Source organism: Salvelinus fontinalis, chromosome 17, assembly GCF_029448725.1.
Source record: "Salvelinus fontinalis isolate EN_2023a chromosome 17, ASM2944872v1, whole genome shotgun sequence".
Lineage (NCBI taxonomy): Eukaryota > Metazoa > Chordata > Actinopteri > Salmoniformes > Salmonidae > Salvelinus > Salvelinus fontinalis.
This window is the reverse complement of record NC_074681.1, coordinates 17,263,330-17,287,017: the sequence shown is the minus strand read 5'-3', so window position 1 is coordinate 17,287,017 and position 23,688 is coordinate 17,263,330. Positions and strand designations below refer to the sequence as shown.

The 23,688-nt window shown below is 44.9% G+C and overlaps 1 protein-coding gene across 1 annotated transcript; it reads right to left on the bottom strand.

The window, feature by feature from the left end:
- Positions 1–274: 274 nt before the first annotated feature.
- On the bottom strand, positions 275–19,967 carry LOC129813863 (matrix metalloproteinase-14-like). Its single transcript, XM_055866442.1, has 10 exons — positions 19,401–19,967; positions 5,657–5,805; positions 4,957–5,079; positions 4,397–4,704; positions 3,812–3,973; positions 3,462–3,628; positions 3,214–3,352; positions 2,923–3,073; positions 2,320–2,435; positions 275–2,168 (listed from the first exon to the last, which is right to left on the bottom strand). The coding sequence occupies exons 1-10, from the start codon at positions 19,497–19,499 to the stop codon at positions 1,804–1,806; spliced, it is 1,779 nt and encodes a 592-aa protein (XP_055722417.1). The 5' UTR covers positions 19,500–19,967; the 3' UTR covers positions 275–1,803.
- Positions 19,968–23,688: the final 3,721 nt, after the last annotated feature.

Genomic DNA, 23,688 nt, shown 5'->3' with positions numbered 1-23,688 from the left:
TATTTGGTGTGTAGTTTTGCACTTTGAGTGAGAGGTTTCAAAAATCGTGTGACATGAAAAGATTTTGTGTGTAAGCAGTTGGAAAAAACTGTAATGTGAAAAAGACAGGCACAATCTTATTCAAATACTTCAAATACAGTAGTTATAATTATTATAATTATAAAAATGAATATCATTATTATTGTTCTAAATACTAGTAAACCTTTGTGTCCCTGAAAAATAAAAACAGCACCATGATTTGAGAACTGTAAACAAGTGCAATGACAAAAAGGAGTCATTTTCATATCTTCTATTTATTGCATTGAGATGGAAAAGCAATCAAGTTTCACAAAATAATATCCCCATCCCATTCCCTTTCCCCCAAATCAAATATACATTTAAGGCCACTTTCAAAACGTAGTTCCCTGTCCAGCAGGACATTTAATGACAATGTACACAAACACATTCTATACATGGAGAACAAAAAACAATAGTACTAGACATAATAATAATGACAACATTATTGATAATAATAATAATAATAATAATCATTATAATAATCATTAAAACACTGCATGACATTAAAGAATATTAAGGACTGTCGTGGAATTATTCTAATCAGAAGGAGAGACTTTTACATTTCTTCAAAACAAGTAAACTTTATTATTTAATTATTGCAGTAATGGAGCTTGTCAACGAGCCCCACGTAGGTGATTCAACGAGAGCCCAACCAGCAGGACTAAGCCACAGCATTTGATAGAAAAGTCCATCCTTCTGGATGTTCATGACAAATCACAGATGTATAGAATGGGTCACAAGGTTAAGATTCATATGAAAGATACTAATAATTCACAGCAAACAGTATCTGCTGTAAAGACTGTTCTCATTGTGTAGAAACCAGGGTCTGGCCCCCCAACTCCATAGTAGGTGCCAAGCGCACCGGTTTGTGTCAAGAACTGCAACAATGCTGTTTTTTTTAACGCTCAACAGTTTCCTGTGTGTATCAAGAATGGTCCTCCTCCCAAATGACATCCAGACAAATTGGCACAACTGTGGGAAGCATTGGAGTCAACATGGGCCAGCATCCCTGTGGAACGCTTTCGGCACCTTGTAGAGTCTATTCCCCGACAAATTGAGGCTGTTCTGAGGGCAAAAGCGGGAGGGTGCAACTCAATATTAGGAAGGTGTTCCTAATGTTTGGTAAACTCAGTGTTTATCCCCTCTCTCTTCAGACCGTTCATAGTTCATGTGATATAACTGAGATACTGTATATGAGGCAACACATAATAGGTGAATGGCTTTGACAGAATCTAGCATACTCTACTAACATGGAGCAGAACATCACATGACGCTGGTTGTATTCTTTAACACAATAGGTGCTGGAATGGATGGATGGAGGCACTGAACATAATTATGTTCAAATAAAGCTTAAATTTACCAGGACACAGAAACTGACGACTGAAAAACAACTAAAAAATGAAATTTCAAAATGCTAAACAAACAGCGATGAGCTGGCGTCAACAACCACAATGAGAGAACAGAAGAGGGGGCAGAAATAGAGGAATAGAGTGGGAGTGAAAGAGCAAAAGGAATCTATTCCATATTTAAGTTGGCCTAGGTAAGGAATATCTAAGCTACAGCTAACAAATATAGCTTGCTCTGGCTAACCTTCGCTCACAGTCTACAGATCCCTTTGACTTTAGTTCTCTCATATTTCTCCCTCATCTCCACTCGCATTTCCCTCTGTTTGCTCCTTTCTCTCCTATACAGTCCCTCTTAACTCTTCAACCTCCTCTCGTTCCTTCTCTCTCCCTCTCCTCCCCTCTACACCTTGTCCAGTAGTGAGCGTTGACAGTAGAGTAGACGGCGTGGGGTGCCGTACCTGCGGAATAACAGCAGTGCCCCCAGAGTGAGGAACATACACCCCAGCAGCATGAGGGGAACCACCACCGCCGCCACCACGCCAGATCCTCCCTCCTCCTCGATGATGATCACCTCCGTCTCGTCTCTATCCTCCTTTCTGTCTTCCCGGTCTTGTCCTCCACCCCCTTTCCCTCCGTCGGTCTTGGGGTCCTCCTCTGGACAGCCCATCCAGTCCTTAAGAGCAGACTTGGGGTATCCAGGCTCAACACGAAGCTTCTGGTTGTTGAACTTCCAATACTTATTGGCTTTGTAGAAGTAGGTGTGTTCTGAGAGACAAATACAGTGTGGAGATAAAGATTAACAAAATAAATCCAGAGTTGGGATAAAAAAAATTCTCTAGATTAAAACAGAAAAAAGACCCACTACACGCATGCATGCACCCACACGCACGTTCACAAAAACACACAGGATGGTTACCTTGGTCTCTGCTCATGATGCCAGCTTTAATATTGTCTGGGACGCCTTGCCACACACTGAGGGGTTTGGGGTATTCAGGGTCCACAGAGCGTGAGTCCTCATTGTATCGATAGTACCTAACATGGGGAGAGATAGACATGTTTCAGTTCAACGTCAGTGCATCCACATATCTCCAAACCTCTGGTCTGTGCTGACCTCACAGCTACAGGACTATTATTCTTCCAAAGATGTGGTTACTCAGCTGGTGTGCTCTGGGTTATGAGATGTAGGCTAGGTGAGCCACTGAAAGACAAAACCTGCCGGAGACAGACGTTTTGGTTCTCTTAGCTTGGCCTCTTGAGTTCAGCCGGATAACTGATATTCAGTGAATAGTATCATTGTAGCATTTCTGTGTTTCACATCGCTGGTTTTAGTTCTCCATCTCAAAAGTCAGAGGCACTTATTTGGGAAATTTGCTATCATCTTATGGCCAAATAGAGCAATTCATGACAGAGAAATATGATGTTTTCAATGTTCTTTAGTCTTTGTACGCTCCACTCCACTCTGTCATGTAATGTTGACCTAAACAAAGACACAGAGACAATCAGATGCAAAAAGACTGACTTGTGTCCTCTGAAGAAGTATGTCTTGCCGGTGGGGGTGTAGAAGAGAGCAGCGTCTATTTTGTCTTTGGGTAGACCACTTCCAATCTCCTTCAGAGGCTTGGGGTAGCCATCTTTCAGAAGAGACTCCTTGAAAACCCAGTGCCTGTCTCCTACATAGAGTGAGAGAGAGAATCTGAATGAGTGGTTTTCCTCAGTAATGACATCTAATTTATTGGGAATAGTAGGCTACATAAATATTGTGACAGCCTTAACAGAGGTTGTAATGTTAACAGAGTAAAGTCAAATTTACCTTTGAAAAATACAAAATTGCCATCATCCCTTTCATAAGCAGCATTGATGTTTGACGGCAGGCCCCTCCAGAAATGGCCTATTGGCATTGGGTACCCATCCAGAACCGCGTTGTTACGGACTCTCCAGAACCACTTATCCTGAAGGAGAGAGAGAGAGACAGGGTCAATACCTCTACAAACTAAATATACATGTATATACACACAACAACAAAGCTGATTTCAGCTATACATATCTGTAATGAAGTACCTTGAACACAAACATTTCTCCTCGGAGGATGGCGATGGTGTCAAAGTGTCCCTCACAGATGTCAGGACCAAAGCCAGGGTTGTATGGGGTGTGAGTGGGTTTGGGTGGGTGGTGAGGGGAGCGTGGGGTAGGTGGAGGAGGGCGAGGGCCACCACCTGATCTACCCCCTGCAGGGTAGCGGGATATAGAAATAAATGGTCAATGTAATCCTCTACTACTATCATTACATAGGCCCTTTTTTGTGATCTGATAAAAATGAACTCTGGGCCCTAGTTACAGCCTAGATACAGTAGAACTACTAACAGTAATGATAATGAATGATAATACATTTTCTCTTAGCCTTTGCTCACCATAAATTTGCTGTATTCCCCTGAGGTCATCTTCAGGCAGCAGGAAGTTCTCGGTGTCCATCCACTGGTAGAATGGAGCCATGATTGCAGAGGGGTCGTTGGAGTGCTCCAGGCCAAGAGCATGACCCAGCTCATGTACCGACACCAGGAACACATCATTGCCTAAGAAAGAAGGAACCATGTCATCACCATCACATTAAATTGTCCCATGAAATCCAATCTTGTATAACAATAGCTTAAGCATGTATAGCAAAAGCACTATTCAAATGTAACTGACTAGAAACATCTAAAGTATTGACACCTTATTTATATGGTTTTAAATAGCAGGCCTCTCTCTCACCATCAAAACTAAAAACTAAAAAAATCTGTAGATCATTCATTTTCCCCACACAAACACGCCCTGGAGATAAGTTCAAAGCACAAACACGTTGGGGCCTGTTGATGGTGTGTTTAATGACCTGCTGCTCACAACTGCCCAGGGAGCATGGTAACTCCCAACAGGTTAAACTGGTTTTCCTGACATCGGGAATCAAACATGAATTTCTCGTCATAACGTTCCTCTTCCAAACACTCAAGGTCACTCACCTGACAGATCACTGTTGCCGACCGTCCAGGGCTCTGCAGAGTCAAAGTGAGTGTCTCCCCCTATGCCGTTACCGGGGAAGTAGGCGTGTGCCAAGAAGCCCCCCTCGCCATCGAAGGGACTGGCATCGCCATGGAAACCCTCACCGAAGAAGAGCATGATGTCTGCCATGTCCACCACCTTGTCCCGTATGTGACTGTAGGGAATCTCCCTGAAGCGTAGAGGGGTCACATTCTCCCACACCTTGAAGGCCTTCCTGATAGCCTCATTGGTCTCATACTCCCCCACCTTAGGGGTGTAGTTCTGTATACTGAGAGAGGGAGAGAGGGGGTGCCGTTAGAGAGAACAGTTTGTGAAAGGAGGAAGATGGAGACAGAGGGGGAATAAGAGAGGAAACGCTGATACACTTTACTGGCATATTAAGTCACTGGGGAATTTCTGAAAATCTGGTTGAGGTGAGGAAAATTTACAGTATGACTTGACATGACTTCCCCATATGGGTTGTGGGTGTTCTTTTCATTTTTACCCTACACATGCACTTAGAGTTGGAGGGCTAACCTACCAATAGGTGAGATCGGTCTTGTCCCATTTCAGGCCCTGGATAGCATAGCGCTTCTTTCTCAGGTTGCTCTTCAGCACAGTGCCAAACTTGTCTGGAACTCCACAGCGCGGCCGCTTCATCGCCCTGGCAAACACAATTCAGGGACCGGTCACACAATGCCCAGTAGAATCTCTATCTTGGAAACAGGTTTCACGCCCTGACCTTAGAGATCCTTTTTATGTCTCTATTTTGGTTTGGTCAGGGCGTGAGTTGGGGTGGGCATTCTATGTTTTGTGTTCTATGTTTTTTATTTCTGTGTGTTTGGCCAGGTGTGGTTCTCAATCAGAGGCAGCTGTCTATCGTTGTCTCTGATTGAGAACCATACTTAGGTAGCCTTTTCCCACCTGTGTTTTGTGGGTAGTTGTTTTCTGTATTGTTAGTTTCCTTACAGAACTGTTCGTTTTCCTCTTTGTTATTTTTTGTTCTAATGTTCTGATTTTAATAAAATATCATGAACACGTCTCACGCTGCGCTTTGGTCCAGTTATTCACAGGAAGAGGATCATTACAACAGGTCATTGATTAATTTAACTTTGAATCAGTGAGTTCACACAGGTAAGACCATGCGTTTTCCTTGCCACATGACCTGACCAGAAAAAAACTCCTACAAATAGGGTAATATGGTACTGAACCTGCAACAGTTTAGCATGAAAGGGACTCACTCTAAAGTGTTATTGTCGATAGAGCCGGTGATGGTCAGGCCGTAGAATCTCTGCATGGCTGTGATGGCCGTAGTGATGGAGTAAGGGGAGCGGGCAGCATGTGTCCGCAGGTCACCTGGCGGCAGGTAGCCATATTGCTGCAACCACACCTGAAACATGGAGGTTGTACTGTTACAACATGTTTTAAATGGGTGAAGAATTAATATACTATGAATAAATTACAATACTGTATGTACAGTATATGGATGCTCATTCAACATCTGTTGAATGTCTTCAAATAAGACAGAGTGGGCTCTGGTGTTGATATACATTTCACAATGACATAAAGAACGAATAAGCTCTAATTTAGGTTTTCATATGTTTTGGCTTGCAGGAGATGCACAATGTCCACAAACAGGTGCTGGTCATTCCAATGGGTAAGTATAAAAGTATTCAAACATCAACACTACTCTTCACATCAACACTACTCTTCAGTGACTGTGTCCAGCCAGCCCAATGGGACTCTGGTCAATTTGACCAAAGCTGATGTACTGAAACCAAACCAGGACAAAATGGCACCTACAAAGACAGCTCAGATTTCACTAAAGCCCTTGTAGGGAAAATTCAAAATCCTGGTAGACAAAAACTGAATGGTGAAACTGAAAACACTCTATTGGTCAAATATTTCCACATTGTACATTACGAACTTTAGTACTCTGGTGACTTTTTCATTGTGTTTGTGTGTACATGGCAAACATGGTCTCTATTGGACTACATCAGTATAGTTTTTGATCGAGACCATGCTCCAAATATGTCATAATTGTTTGAGCAGAGATTTTTATTCCAGTCTGGCCTCTGCAGTATATCCCTACATCCCTATAGGTCTAGGGTGGCCTCGCTTTCCAGGCTTCTCCTTGTAAGATTACTGTGTCTGGCTAAACTAGAGAAGGTGCCGAATGATTATATATCTGACATTACTTTCCCCTGGAAACGTATTAAACTCTGGTGCCTCCCTCTCTCTATTTGGAGCAGAACCAGTGGCTGGGTCCCAAACCTCTCCCACACAGTTTGAGCTCTACCCTTTCTCTCCCCCCCAAACAGGAGTTGGAGGTAGTGAAAGCTGATACTTCTCTGATATTCTTTACCGAACACATCCTGACTTGAACATTGTCAATAAGCTAGCACACAGCCAGGAAGTGGTTTTCACAACTCTAAATATCATTTGTTTGATTGTATGCTTGACCTTCAACTATTTAGTTCTTCACAAAAGTAGACTAACCTCTTCAGTTGCATTAATGTCAGTCTCTATTGAAACAGCACAGTCAGTCAGTCAATCATTGTACTGGGAATTTCTCTATGATCCCATCCAAACCGCAAAGTCAAAACCTCTCCCCCCTACCCGTCTCTCTGTCCTCTTCTCTCCCCACTCCTCCTTCCCCTCTCCCTCTCTTTTCTAATATGGAAAACCCAAAGGCCTGAGGGCAAATCATTGTGAACAACCACACTGTCACGTTCCTGACCTATTTCTGTTAGTTTGTTGTATGTGTTAGTTGGTCAGGACGTGAGTTTGGGTGGGCATTCTATGTTTTCTGTTTCTATGTTGGTTTTGGGTTGCCTGGTATGGCTCTTAATTAGAGGCAGGTGTTTGGCGTTCCTCTAATTAAGAGTCATATTTAGGTAGGTTGTCTCACAGTGTTCGTTGTGGGTGGTTGTCTCCTGTGTCAGTGTTTGTCGCACCATACGGGACTGTTTCGGTTTGTTTGTTCATCGTCATTTATGTGTAGGCTTTTTTCCCTGTTCGTGCATTCTCGTGTGTTCTGTGAGTCCGTCGTCCAGATCTGTCTACACCATTTGTTGTTTTGTTAGTTTAGTCAAGTTCGTGTTTTTTTCGTCTTGTTTTCTTTAATAAATTATGTCTTCAACATCCGCTGCATCTTGGTTCCCTCACTACTCCTCCTTTTCGGTTGAAGAGGAGGAGGACCGCCGTTACACACACCCTGTGCACAGTCAGTACATCGTTACTATAGTGTATGTAACTGCCTGGTAGGTTGGTGTACATGTTCCAGGAACATAAAGAGCACAACAACACTTTTAATTAACTAGTAATGATGCCATTTCAGCATTATCTCTATCAACAGTAAAATGTCAGCAGTTTCATTATACTAGTGGAGGCTCCTCAGTGGAGGAAGGGGAGGACCATCCTCATCGGTGAAATTCATATAAATAAAAATTGTGAAACATTAAACAAGTTCTCATTTCTAGAACAATACAAAATATATTCACATCACCAAATAATTTATTAAAACACACTGTTTTGCAATGAAGGTCTACAGTAGCCTCAGCAACACTCTGTAGGGTAGCACCATGGTATAGCCGGAGGACAGCTAGCTTCCCTCCTCCTTTGGGTACATCAACTTCAATACAAAACCTAAAAGGCTCATGGTTCTCACCACCTTCCATAGACTTACACAGTAATTATGACAACTTGACAAGCTGAAATTCGGCTTGGCCCCTAAGACCCACAGAAACTTTTACAGATGCACAATTGAGAGCATCCTGTCGGGTTGTATCACTGCCTGGTATGGCAACTGCACCGCCTGGTACAGCAGCTGCACCGCCCGCAACCGCAGGGCTCTCCAGAGGGTGGTACAGTCTGCCCAACGCATCACCGGGGGCACACTGCCTGCCCTCAAGGACAACTACAGCACCCGATGTCACAGAAAGGACAAAAAGATCATCAAGGACATCAACCACACGAGCCACGGCCTGTTCGCCCCGCTACCATCCAGAAGGCGAGGTCAGTACAGGTGCATCAAAGCTGGGACCAAAAGACTGAAAAACAGCTTCTATCTCAAGGCCACCAGACTGTTAAATAGCAATCACTAGCCGGCTACCACCCGGCTACTCAACCCTGCACCTTAGAGGCTGCTGCCCTATAAACATAGAGATGGAATCTCTGGACACTTTAATAATGAAACACTAGTCACTTTAATAATGTTTACATACTGCTTTACTAATTTCATATGTATATACTGTATTCTACTGTATGCTAGTCAATGCCACTCCGACATTGCTCGTCCTAATATTTATATATTTCTTTATTCCATTATTTTACTTTTAGATTTGTGTATTATTGTGAATCGTTAGATACTACTGCACTGTTGGAGCTAGGACCCCAAGCATTTTGCAACACCCGCAATAACATCTGCTAAATATGTGTATGTGTAACGTTCTTCGTCGGGCGAAAGAGAGGAGGACCAAGATGCAGCGTGGTGAGTATTCATTTTAATAAGAATACTTAAACAACGAACAAAAACAATAAACCGACAAACGAACGAAAACGTAACCGTCTCGTATAGTGAACACAAACACAGGAACAGGAACAGGAACAATCACCCACAACCTACAAAGACAAAACAGGCTACCTAAATATGGCTCCCAATCAGAGACAACGACTAACACCTGCCTCTGATTGAGAACCATATCAGGCCAAACACATAGAAACTAGACATACAACATAGAATGCCCACTCATATCACACCCTGACCAAACAAAACATAGAAACAGACAACGCAAACTATGGTCAGGGCGTGACAGTACCCCCCCCCCCCCCCCCCCCCCCCAAGGTGCGGACTCCGGCCGCAAAACATAAACCTATAGGGGAGGGTCTGGGTGGGCATCTGTCCGCGTTGGCGGCTCTGGCGCGGGACGTGGACCCCACTCCACCATAGTCATTGCCCGCTTCAGTGGCCTCTTTAGAGCGGCGACCCTCGCCGCTGACCTTGGACTGGGAACCCTAACAAAGGGCCCCACTGGACTGAGCGGCGCCTCCGGAATTAGGGGCAGCTCCGGACTGAGGGGCAGCTCCGGACTGAGGGACAGCTCTGGACTGAAGGGCAGCTCCAGACTGAAGGGCAGCTCCGGACTGAAGGGCAGCTCCGGACTGAAGGGCGGCTCAGGCGGCTCCTGACTGAAGGGCGGCTCAGGACAGACGGGCGGCTCAGGTGGCTCAGGACAGACGAGCGGCTAAGGCGGCTCAGGACAGACGGACGGCTCAGGCGGCTCAGGACAGACGGGCGGCTCAGGCGGCTCAGGACAGACGGGCGGCTCAGGCGGCTCAGGACAGACGGACGGCTCAGGCGGCGCTGGACAGGAGGGCGGCTCAGGCCTGCCTAGGCACACTGTAGGCCTGGTGCGTGGTGCCGGAACTGGTGGTACCGGGCTGAGTACACGCACCTCGGGGCGAGTGCGGGGAGGAGGAACAGGGCATACTGGACCCTGGAGGCGCACTGTAGGCCTGGAGCGTGGTGCCGGAACTGGTGGTACCGGGCTGAGAACACGCACCTCAGGGCGAGTGCGGGGAGGAGAAACAGGACGTACTGGACTCTGGAGGCGCACTGAAGACCTGGTGCGTGGTGTCGGAACTGGTGGTACCGGGCTGAGGACACGCACCTCAGGAAGAGTGCAGGGAGGAGGAACAGGATACACAGGACCTTGGAGGTGTACTGGAGGTCTAGAGCTGTGTAGAGTGTAGAGCTGACACAACCCATCCTGGCTGGATGGCACAGGACGCACTGGGCTGTGCAGACTCACCGGAGACACAGTACGTAAAACCGGCGCAGGTTATCCTGGTCCAAGGAGGTACACTGGAGACCAGGATCGCTGAGCCGGCACCCTCCTTGCTGGTTCGATGCCCATTCTAGCCCGGCCAATGCGAGGAGCTGGGATAGAGCGCAACGGGCTAGAATGGCGCACTGGAGACACCGTGCGCTCCACCGCATAACACGGTGCCTGAACAGTAACACACTCCCCACGGTAAGCATGAGGAGTTGGCTCAGGTCCCCTACCTGACTTAGCCAATCTCCTCGTGTGCCCCCCCCCCCCCCCCCCCCCCCAAAAAAAAAAAAATTATCTTGGGGCTGCCTCTCGGGCTTCCGTGCTAGCCGTGTACCTTCATAACTTCGCTGTTCCTCTATTCTCCTGTATTTCTCCTCGTAGTATCTCCGCCACCATAGACCTACATATGTCTCGACTAAACACACACACCTAGACATACAAAACCCCCTAGACAAGACAAAAACACACATACCACCCTCGTCACACCCTGACCTAACCAAAATAATACAGAAAACAAAGAATACTAAGGTCAGGGCGTGACAATGTGACCAATAACATCTGCTAAATATGTGTATGTGACCAATAACATCTGCTAAATATGTGTATGTGACCAATAACATCTGCTAAATATGTGTATGTGACCAAAAACATCTGCTAAATATGTGTATGTGACCAATAACATCTGCTAAATATGTGTATGTGACCAATAAAATTTGATTTGAACATCCGGAGGACGTCCTCCAACCTATCAGAGTTCTTGCAGCATGAACTGACATGTTGTCCACCCAATCAAAGGATCAGAGAATGAATCTACTGATAGCATAAGCTACAGCAAGCTAGCACTGCAGTGCATAAAATATGGACAATAGTTGACTTAAAGAGAGAGAAAGACAACAGTTGAACAGTTTGAACAAATGTATTTATTTAAAAATGAAGGAGAAGCAAGAGAGAGAGAGAGCTAACTATATTTCAAAGTATATTTTTTTTCAGAGAGAGAGAGCTATATTTGGTTGTATTTTTTTCAACATTCACTTAGCTAGCAAATGCAGCTAGCTAGTTTAGCCTACTCAAACACCCGGCTCAAACAGAGAGGGATGCTATGTTAGTTAATAACTGACTATGACTATCCAAAACTAAAACTTTTCCAAGTCAAGGTAAGCTTTTGGCTTTATTAATTGATTACGACAGTGGCCCGCTGGTGTAACAGCTAAACTGCATTGACTGAACTGCATGATTGTAGCGGGTTTAATAACGCGTTAGTTCTAGTAGTTCTAGACTATGACGCTCTAGACTATGACTTGACAATGCTGTAGGATGTGTGTAGCGGTCAGCGGTCATGATATGAAGGTTTGGCTTGGAAAGGTTTTCTCGCCTGGTCACAGACAGCTGATGTGTTCTGCGCTGAAGTCCACAAGCAAAGGGGAGAGGAGGAGCGTGCATAGATAGTTGCGAGAAGGAATTATATATACAATGAGCAAAGTGATCATGCGGGTGTATTCATTCCGCCAATTCTGTTGAAAAACGTTTTTCTTAAACGGAAGCAAACAGAACAAAACAGGGATAAACATACCAGAATTTCTCATTTGCAACTGTTGGACTAATGATTACACCCTAGATCAGCAAGATGCAGGCAAGAGTGTGCAAGGTGGTATTGAATGTGTCACTATCTGTCATATTGATTACTCAAAATTCTCTAGACGCGTGAGCGTGCTTTGAATCGAGGGGACTAATCTCTCTCGGGGAGACCCTGCTCTCTGTGTTAAGACTTAATATGTGAAAGAGGTCTTTCACCATGAAAAAGAGGGGATGGTGAAGCGTGTAATTAATGGATTATGATAATAGAAATATAGTGGAGGTGTGAGGACATGCCTTAGAGGAATAGATTGTTTCAGGACAAGATTCAATTCTATGCTTGTTATAAGGCCACAGCTGCTCTTTCTGAGGCCACTATACCTTTCATTCTAGTCTTCTATCTAGGTCTTTCATAGTGTGTGTTGTTGTTAGACTGTATTTAAAATGGATGTATGAGCGAGAGCTATTGATCAACACTGAATACTTGTTTCAACCATAAGCCTAGTGAGTCCCACACATCCCATCCATGGTCCCATTGGTGGTTCCACAAAGAACAGTCTTTAAGTGTTCTTCAATAAGGGTATGCTACTCCTAACTCTAGTCGTTTTGATCACTGAAGCCTAGAGTGAGTGGGCAGTGGGCAGTTATAGTGGACCCTTTATTTGCTTTAGTTAGTTGAGTGAGTCAGACCTAGTATATAGACATTTTACATGAACAAAGTAACAAATGAATAGGCCTAGGCTTTTTAGAGGTAAAGATATGACTTCCCTGACCTTAAAAAGATTTACATGAAATTTGGCTCGGTTCTCCAGATTACTGATCCACTTAGTGTGTCACAATGACTACCAACAAACACAACAACAGAGCATGAGAAAGAAGCCTCATAGCTCATAGCTAGATACACAATGATCTGGCCCATACAAGACACTTGGCTTAGGAGCCTCAGCACACAGTATTACAAATCACAACACACACATACACATACACTACATGGCCAAAATATGTGGACACCCCTTCAAATTAGTGAATTCGGCTATTTCAGCCACGCCCATTGCTGACATTGTATAATATCGAGCACACAGCCATGCAATCTCCATAGACAAACATTGGCAGTAGAATGGCCTTACTGAAGAGCTCAGTGAATTTTTATGTGGCACCGTCATAGGATGGCACCGTCATAGGATGCTACCTTTCCAACAAGTCAGTTTGTCAAATTTCTGCTCTGCTAGAGCAGCCCCAGTCAACTGTAAGTGCTGTTATTGTGAAGTGCAAACATCTAGGAGCAACAACGGCTCTGCTGCGAAGTGGTAGGCCACACAAGCTCACAGAACGGGACTGCCGAGTGCTGAAGTGCGTAGCGCGTAAAAAATAATCTGTCCTCGGTTACAACACTCACTACCGATTTCCTAACTGCCTCTGGAAGCAACGTTAGCACAAGAACTGTTTGTCGGGAGCTTCATGAAATGTGTTTCCATGATCGAGCAGCCGCACACAAGCCTAAGATCACCATGCGCAATGTCAAGCGTCGGCTGAAGTGGTATAAAGCTCGCCACATTGGACTCTGGAGCAGTGGAAACGCGATCTCTGGAGTGATGAATCACGCTTCACCATCTGGCAATCTGACAGACGAATCTGGGTTTGGCGGATGCCAGGAGAACGCTACCTGCCCCAACTGTAAAGTTTGGTGGATGAGGAATAATGGTCTGGGGGTGTTTTTCATGGTTCGAGCTAGACCACTTAGTTCAAGTGAAGGGAGATCTTAACGATACAGCACACAATGACATTCTAGCACAGACCGGAACCCCATCGAACACCTTTGGGATGAATTGGAACGCCGGCTGCAAGCCAGACCAACTCCATATTAATGCCCATGATTTTGTAATGAGATGTTCAACGAGCAGGTGTACACATACTTTTGGTCAGGTAGTGTATATCATAAGAGTCAATAAACATAAATGTGTCTGGGTGGTGTTACAACATTATCATCATAAATCTTCTGTGTGGATGTTACTGATAAACCTCCGTGACCTCTGACTCGTCTCTACATGCACATAGTGTGTATTGGATTCCAGCTGTCTATGCAAACAGTCCTCTAGCCAGCATCAACAAGACTGAGCAAAAAAAGCAGCTCAGTTGATAGAGCATGGCACTTGTAACGTCAGTGGTAGTGGTTTCAATTCCCACCACCCCCAATATGTAAAAGTTGCTTACGATAAAAGTGTCTGCTAAATGGCATATATTGTCATTATATATACAGTTGAAGTCGGAAGTTTACATACGCTTAGGTTGGAGTCATTAAAACTCTTTTTTCAACCACTCCACAAATTTATTGTAAACAAACTATAGTTTTGGCAAGTCAGTTAGGACATCTACTTTGTGCATGACACAAGTAATTTTTCCAACAATTGTTTACAGACAGATTATTTCACTTATAATTCACTGTATCACAATTCCATTGGGTCATAAGTAGAGGTCGACCGATTAATCGGAATGGCCGATTGGCCAAGGGAAGATTTCAAGTTTTCATAACAATCGGAAATCGCTAATTTTGGACGCCGATTTTGCCGAATTTTTTTATTTTTATTTTTTTACACCTTTATTTAACTAGGCAAGACAGTTAAGAACATTCTTATTTTCAATGACGGCCTAGGAACGGTGGGTTAACTGCCTTGTTCAGGGGCAGAATGACAGATTTTTACCTTGTCAGCTCAGGGATTCAATCTTGCAACTTTACGGTTAACTAGTCCAACGCTCTAACCACCTGCCTCACGAGGAGCCCGCCTGTTACGCGAATGCAGTAAGAAGCCAAGGTAAGTTGCTAGCTAGCATTAAACTTATCTTATAAAATACAATCAATCAATCATAATCACTAGTTATAACTACACATGGTTGATGATATTACTAGTTTATCTAGCGTGTCCTGCGTTGCATATAATCGATGCAGTGCGCATTCGCGAAAAAGGACTGTTGTTGCTCCAATGTGTACCTAACCATAAACATCAATGCCTTTCTTAAAATCAATACACAGAAGTATATATTTTTAAACCTGCATATTTAGCTAAAAGAAATCCAGGTTTGCATGCAATATTAACCAGGTGAAATTGTGTCACTTCTCTTGCATTCATTGTACGCAGAGTCAGAGTATATGCAACAGTTTGGGCCGCCTGGCTCATTGCGAACTAATTTTCCTGAATTTTACGTAATTATGACATAACAATGAAGGTTGTGCAATGTAACAGGAATATTTAGACTTATGGATGCCACCCGTTAGATAAAATACGGAGCGGTTCCGTATTTCACTGAAAGAATAAACGCTTTGTTTTCGTTTTGTTTGCGAGATGATTGTTTCCGGATTCTACCATATTAATGACCTAAGGCTCGTATTTCTGTGTGTTATTATGCTATAATTAAGTCTATGATTTGATAGAGCAGTCTGACTGAGCGATGGTAGGCACCAGCAGGCTCGTAAGCATTCATTCAAACAGCACTTTTGTGCGTTTTGCCAGCAGCTCTTCTCATGTTCTGAGCAAGGAATTTAAACGTTAGCTTTCTTACATGGCACATATTGCACTTTTACTTTCTTCTCCAACACTTTGTTTTTGCATTATTTAAACCAAATTGAACATGTTTCATTATTTATTTGAGGCTAAATTGATTTTATTGATGTATTATATTAAGTTAAAATAAGTGTTCATTCAGTATTGTTGTAATTGTCATTATTACAAATAAAAAATGTATTGGCTTTTTTGGGTCCTCCAATAATCGGTATCGGTATCGGCGTTGAAAAATCATAATCGGTCGACCTCTAGTCAGAAGTTTACATACACTAAGTTGACTGTGCCTTTAAACAGCTTGGAAAATTCAGAAAATGATGTCATGGCTTTAGAAGCTTCTGATAGGCCAATTGACATAATTTGAGTCAATTGGAGGTGAACCTGTGGATGTATTTCAAGGCCTAACTTCAAACTCAGTGCCTCCTTGCTTGACATCATGGGAAAATCCAAAGAAATCAGCTAAGACCTCAGAAAAAAAATTGTAGACCTCCACAAGTCTGGTTCATCCATGGGAGCAATTTCTAAACACCTGAAGGTACCACGCTCATCTGTACAAACAATAGCACGCAAGTATAAACATCATGGGACCATGCAGCCATCATACTGCTCAGGAAGGAAAAACGTTGTGTCTCCTAGAGATGAACTTACTTTGGTGCGAAAAGTGCAAATCAATCCCAGAACAATAGCAAAGGACCTTGTGAAGATGCTGGAGGAAACAGGTACAAAAGTATCTATATCCACAGTAAAACCAGTCCTATATCGACATAACCTGAAAGGCTGCTCAGCAAGGAAGAAGCCACTGCTCTAAAACCGCCATAAAAAAGCCAGACTACGGTTTGCAACTGCACATGCGAACAAAGATCGTACTTTTTGTAGAAATGTCCTCTGGTCTGATGAAACAAAAATAGAACTGTTTGGCCATAATGACCATCGTGTGTTTGGAGGAAAAAGGGGGAGGCTTGCAAGCCGAAGAACACCATCCCAACCGTGAAGCTCAGGGGGTGGCCGGAACATGTTGTGGGGGTGCTTTGCTGAAGGAGGGACTGGTGCACTTCACAAAATAGATGGCATCATGAGTATGGAAAATTATGTGGATATATTGAAGCAACATCTCAAGACATCAGTCAGGAAGTTAATGCTTGGTTGCAAATGGGTCTTCCAAATGGACAATGACCCCAAGCATACTTCCAAAGTTGTGGCAAAATGGCTTAAGGACAACAAAGTCAAGGTATTGGAGTGGCCATCACAAAGCCCTGACCTCAATCCTATAGAACATTTGTGGGCAGAACTGAAAAAGTGTGTGCGATCAAGGAGGCCTACAAACCTGACTCAGTTACACCAGCTCTGTCAGGAGGAATGGGACAAAATTCATCCAACTTATTGTGGGAAGCTTGTGGAAGGCTACCTGAAATGTTTGACCCAAGGTAAACCATTTAAAGGCAATGCTACCAAATACTAATTGAGTGTATGTAAACTTCTGACCCACTGGGAATGTGATGAAAGAAAGAAAAGCTGAAATAAATCATTCTCTATACAATTATTCTGACATTCCACATTCTTCAAATAAAGTGGTGATCCTAACTGACCTAAGACAGGAATTTTTACGAGGATTAAATGTCAGGAACTGTGAAAAACTGAGTTTAAATCTATTTGGCTAAGTTGTATATAAGCTTCCGACTTCAACTGTATAATAAGTAACATTTTTATAACGTCCCACTGACACCAAAGTCATTTAAGCATTAGCCAATTTGTCTGCATATCTTAATAACAGAGAATCCTCTTCTCAAAAGCAAAAACAAGAAGGTCAGTCTTATATACTTAATTACGTTATCATTATGATAAGGTTATAACTAAGACCCTGAGTATTTCCTGGTCAGGTTGTGTTGTCAGGAAACTGGGATGTAGACTCGTTGCCATGTTAGCACCCAGCAGTTCTGCTTGCGGATGTCTACTAAGTGTATGTGGCCTATGAGTAACATCCTGTCACACTGTGTATTGCCTAATTACATCACTCATAAACCTAAACCATTTTGTTCCCAAATTGCATCATCACAATGACTTGTTTTCGGTTCCTGTGGGTAGTACCCCCTTCCCTCTTTTTCTCTCTCTCCTTCCTTTGACATTCCGTCATCCCCCACTCATTCACATTTCCTTCAGACTGGTTCCCTTTTTGTACTGACTAACACTCCTCCCTTTCTCCCCCCTCCGTCCCCCATCTCTGTGTCAGTCACTGTATGTGTTGTCATGGTCAGGCTGCAGTGAGACTAATTCAAGCAAAGAGGAAATCCCATGCCCACTTCCTATCTCTCCCTGAGGCCACAGGATATGACACACCTGCCTACCTTCCATGACTGGTACTATGGTCTTCACACAGCTGCTTTGAGCCCAGTCTAACGGACTATTAAACAGAACTGCTGATCTTGATTTACCGTTCATTTAGGGTATTATCACTCTCTCAATACCTAATGTGTAAGCTAGTGAGTGTTCTGGTGCAATATGATGGCCAAGCATTACTCCTGCAAGAGTCTGTTTGAGGGACGCATTTTTATCAGTAGTATTATGTGGTTTGTTGGTGATTTACCCCAAAGCATTTAAAGGAGAAGCAGCAAAAAGCAGTCTGTCTGAATGACAAACAAACACTATCAGTGCTTCAGTTCCCTCTGAGAGACCTAGTAGCCTGCTTTCTGCTAAATTGACAGTCTAATCTAGGTCAATGTAGTTCAATTATTCTTTACATTTGCACAGCTGGAAATACAATCCAGGCACCTACATTACGCTAAGATTACAGTTAATGCGCCAGCAGTCCAATTAAAAACATCAAAAGGGCAGTGATGAAGTCAGAGCTTCCTGGGACATGATCTAGCTGACTGCATTGTTCTAAATGGCAGATGTCTGTCAGTAGAGGGTGGAGTGCGTAAGGGTTTAACATCATGGTAACTTCCTGTAGTCGAAACAGGCGAGTCCTCCTCCACTGCTGAACACCAAACTATCATATCCTCAGAGGCAGCCTTCTCTCTGTAAAACTCCCCTCCCCCAGTTCAACCCTAATTCAGGACAGATGTCAACAATTATCTCTGCATCTCTTTGAACTTGGATTCTATACTGCAATTATACCGCAACTCTAAATCCCCTCTCCTTTCAGAAAGTGCCTCTGTACCTGACCGCAATACAGAGACCATGGTATTTCTCCCATTTGCCGCCTTCTTGTCTTTTTCTTTTCTCATCTCATCTTATTTTGCAGCCTCAGTATTTCTAAGTGTTGTCATGCAAGCCATCACCACTGTGGCCTGCTTCCTTTGGCTGGGGTCAGATCAATTCCACATCCACCCAATTTTATTGTAATCTTGGATATCCTCAACCGCACTCAAAGATTGCGGAAGTAAGCCGTCTTTTAATATATATATATATTATTATTATTAAGCTTTGAAAATTGTATAATCATGAAAGGGATGCTGTTATATTCTGATGTATCTCCTTGCCTACCATACTTATACATAGGTGGCTGGAGTTTGTGGGACAAGAGGTGTAACAATAAACATGTCAGACAAGATATTTCCAAAGAATTCTAGGTTATGAATATGTGAAACACAACTTCGATCGGAAGTGACTTTTTCGTAACAGGTGAGGAGAATTTAGGCAGCAGGTTAGGATAATTAGATTAAGTTTAGGAAAAGGGTTACGGTTAGCTAAAATGCTCTCCTAACCTACTACGAAAAGTAACTTCCGGTCGTAGCTGCACTCCCTCTAGTCACAAGCGTAGTTTTACCTACAGTCTGGCATCCCAGACTTGGGAAATTATTTCCACTTTTTTAACAGTAGGGACTAATGCTTTATAACAGATTAAATCATCATAATTCAAATTGTTTAAATAATGCATATTTGTTGCATATATTTAATAATAATAATATATGCCATTTGGCAGAACTTTTGTCCAAAGTGACAGTCGCAGAGATGTAAAAATACATGCATACATTTTCAATAAGGCAACATCTCCCGTTGTTATTTGTTCTTTGACCACTCACCTCATGTTTTACATCTTGTGGTGCCGCTCCTTGTGCGCTCGGGTCCCATGCCAACACGAGAAACAGCAGTTGGGCAAACGCCTCTATCCAGAGTGCCATTCCACGACACTCGTCCAAAAAGGCCCTGTTTTCCCCTCTATGACTTTTGCCTGATTCTTCAAATAGCTATTTGTCAACAAATTTCAAGAGCCTACTAGAGTACACATATAGGAAAAATGCTTCCAAATGCAAAATAACGTGTCAAAATATTATTATCACTTGCATCCTATGTCGAAAATATACATATTCAACGTAGCTTGCTTCTAAAGAAAAAACAGATGTATTTATAAACGGAGGATTAACTTGATTAAAGAAAGAGGTGCAACCTCCCGACGTTTTAACGCTCAATTTCCACTCTAACTATAATCGACCTACTTGTTTCTCTTTGTCCGCAGTCCTGAAGGTTTTATCTAGTTCTTTGCATCATCCCCAAACTTTTCCTTGTGATATGTTGATTCCTCTCTCACACAGCTGCAGATGTGGTAGTTTGAGAGTCCCTCTCGAGGCCTTTGCTGGAAACTACTAAAACCTCCCACTTCAACATGGGGCTTTCCCTTCTGCCTTGGCATGAAGGGGTATGGTTAATTTAGCTGATGACCTTCGCAGAGATGTTGGGCAAATGGTGCCCAATCAGCCTCTGTAGGCCAGTGGCTGTCGGTAACGTTTTTGATAAGGGAGGACTATTTTTTTAATGAACATGGCTTATTTTTATTACAGCATTTTGGATGACTGTCATTCATATTCCATTCACCCAGCTCAATGTAACATCGATAGGTTTAGGCTACTACATGATACTCAAATTTTCCCTACACCCATCATGGGGTTGCTACAACCTGGCCTATGAATTAAAGTATACAACGTAGGTGAACAGGTCCAGAAGACAATTAGGGGACAGACACATTCAATACCGCCTTGCAATCTCTTGCCTTCATCTAGCTCATCAAGGGTGTAATCATTAGTCCAACAGTTGCAAACGAGAGTTTCTATTGGACAAATTCAGGTATGTTTATCCCTGTTTCGTTCCGTTTTCTTTTGTTTAAGAAATGTTTTTCAACAGAATCGTCAGAATGAATACACCCCGGATCAAACACAAACACAGTTCACTTTCATGGCAGCCACATACAAACAGCATGATCATTTTGCTTATTGTATAAACCATGGGCGCCACTTTAGTTTTGGAAGTGTGGGGGGCATAATGTAACAATTCCAGTGGTGGAAATAAGAGTCAGGTGCAGAGAGCAGGAATATCTTCAACGAGTGGAATTTATTTCCTTACAGAAATCACCTACAATCCGGTGACGCCACACTAAACACTGGGCGCGTAAAGAGTAATGTCCAAGGTAAATTGAATCACAAAAATCCACTAATACACACCACAAACACGAAACAGAAAAACAAGCCCGCACAAAAGTGAGCGGGCAAACTGGGTTTAAATAACCCCTAACCTAAACACACAACAGGTGAAACAAATTAGACCAACTAAAAAGAAAACAGAAAAGGGGATCGGTGGCAGCTAGTAGACCGGAGACGACAACCGCCGAGCGCCGCCCGAACGGGAAGAGGCACCATCCTCGGCGGGACTCGTAACAGTACCCCCCTCCCGACGCGCGGCTCCCGCAGCGCGCCGACTCCGGCCTCGAGGACGACCCGGAGGGCGAGGAGCAGGGCGCTCCGGATGGAGGCGGTGAAAGTCCCTCAAAAGGGACGGTTCCAAAATCTCCCCCACCGGTACCCAGCATCTCTCCTCCGGACCGTACCCCTCCCAGTCCACGAGGTACTGCAGGCCCCTCACCCGGCGTCTTGAGTCCAGAATGGCTCTTATCCTATACGCCGGGGACCCCTCGATGTCGAGAGGGGGAGGAGGGACCTCCGGTACCTCACCTTCCTGCAGGGGACCAGCTACCACCGGCCTGAGGAGAGACACATGAAACGAGGGGTTAATACGGTAGTAAGAGGGAAGTTGTAACCTATAACACACCTCGTTTATCCTCCTCAGGACTTTAAATGGCCCCACACACTGCGGCCCCAGCTTCCGGCAGGGCAGGCGGAGGGGCAGGTTTCGGGCCGAGAGCCAGACCCTGTCCCCTGGTGCAAACACAGGGGCCTCACTGCGGTGGCGGTCAGCGCTCCTCTTCTGCCGTTCACTGGCCTGCTTGAGAGAGTCCTGGACCGCTCGCCAGGTCTCTCTAGAGCGCTGTACCCATTCCTCCACCGCAGGAGCTTCCGTCTGGCTCTGATGCCACGGAGACAGGACCGGCTGGTACCCCAGTACACACTCGAAGGGCGACATGTTCGTAGATGAGTGGCGGAGTGAGTTCTGGGCCAACTCCGCCCACGGGACGTACCTCGCCCATTCTCCTGGCCGGTCCTGGCAATACGACCTCAGAAACCTACCCACCTCCTGGTTCACTCTCTCCACCTGCCCATTACTTTCGGGGTGATACCCAGAGGTGAGGCTGACCGAGACCCCCAGACGCTCCATAAACGCCCTCCATACCCGGGACGTGAACTGGGGACCTCGATCAGATACGATATCCTCCGGCACCCCATAATGCCGGAAGACGTGGGTAAATAGAGCCTCCGCAGTCTGTAGGGCCGTAGGGAGACCAGGCAATGGGAGGAGACGACAGGACTTAGAGAACCGATCCACAACGACCAAAATGGTAGTGTTCCCCTGAGATGGAGGAAGATCCGTCAAAAAATCTACCGATAGATGAGACCATGGCCGTTGTGGAACCGGAAGGGGTTGTAACTTCCCCCTTGGTAGGTGCCTAGGAGCCTTACTCTGAGCGCATACCGAGCAGGAGGAGACATAGAGTCTCACGTCCTTAGCCAAGGTGGGCCACTAGTATTTCCCTCTAAGACCACGCACTGTCCTCTCCACCCCCGGATGACCCGAAGCAGGTATTGAGTGAGCCCACCGAATCAATCGATCACAAACACCAAGCGGTACGTACCTACGGCCAGTCGGACACTGGGACGGCGCAGGTTCTACCCTCAACGCCCGCTCGATGTCCGCGTCCACCTCCCATACCACCGGAGCCACCAGACAAGAGGCGGGAAGGATGGGAGTCGGATCGATGGGCCGGTCATCCGTGTCATAGAGACGAGACAGCGCGTCGGCCTTTGTGTTGAGGGAACCTGGTCGGTAAGAGATCGTAAATCTAAAACGAGTAAAGAACATGGCCCACCTCGCCTGACGCGGATTCAATCTCCTCGCCTCTCGGATATACTCCAGATTGCGATGGTCAGTCCAGATGAGAAAAGGGTACTTAGCCCCCTCAAGCCAGTGTCTCCACACCTTCAGGGCTTTTACCATAGCTAGTAACTCCCTGTCCCCCACATCATAGTTCCGCTCCGCCGGACCCAACTTCCGGCGGACACAGGGACGGAGCTTCGGTGGCGTGCCCGAGCGCTGTGATAGCACGGCTCCAACACCAGCCTCAGACGCATCCACCTCCACTATGTACGCTAATGAAGGGTCCGGATGCGCCAACACGGGAGCCTCAGTGAAACGTGCCTTCAACTGGTTAAAAGCTCCCTCAGCCTCGGCCGACCACTGTAGACGCACCGGCCCTCCCTTTAGCAGTGAGGTAATGGGTGCCGCCACTTGGCCAAAACCCCGGATAAACCTCCGGTAGTAATTGGCAAACCCTAAAAACCGCTGCACCTCCTTTACCGTGGTTGGAGTCGGCCAATTACGCACGGCGTTAACGCGATCACTCTCCATCACCACCCTGAGGTGGAAATGCGATAACCCAGGAAGGAAACGGCTTGTTTGGAGAACACACATTTCTCAGCCTTGACGTATAGGTCATGCTCCAGCAGCCTCCCAAGGACCCTGCGCACCAGGGAAACATGCGCGGCGCGTGTAGCAGAATAGATCAGGATGTCATCAATATACACTACCACACCCTGCCCGTGCATGTCCCTGAGAATCTCATCTACAAAGGATTGGAAAACGGCTGGAGCATTCTTTAACCCATACGGCATGACGAGGTACTCATAGTGGCCTGATGTGGTACTAAACGCTGTTTTCCACTCGTCTCCCTCCCGAATGGGCACCAGAATATACGCACTCCTCAGATCCAGTTTTGTGAAAAAACGTGCTCCGTGGAATGATTCCACCGCCGTAGCGATGAGAGGTAGCGGATAACTAAATCCCACTGTGATTGAATTTAGACCTCGATAATCAATGCACGGACGCAGACCTCCCTCCTTCTTTCTCACAAAAAAAGAAACTCGAGGA

Coding starts and splice junctions, on each gene's coding strand:
- LOC129813863 (XM_055866442.1), bottom strand. CDS start 19,499: ATGGCACTCTGGATAGAGGCGTTTGCCCAACTGCTGTTTCTCGTGTTG. Junction 5,080..5,656: donor ATCGACAATAACACTTTAGA/GTGAGTCCCTTT, acceptor TGTGTTTGCCAG/GGCGATGAAGCGGCCGCGCT. Junction 3,629..3,811: donor GGGAATACAGCAAATTTATG/GTGAGCAAAGGC, acceptor GCTACCCTGCAG/GGGGTAGATCAGGTGGTGGC.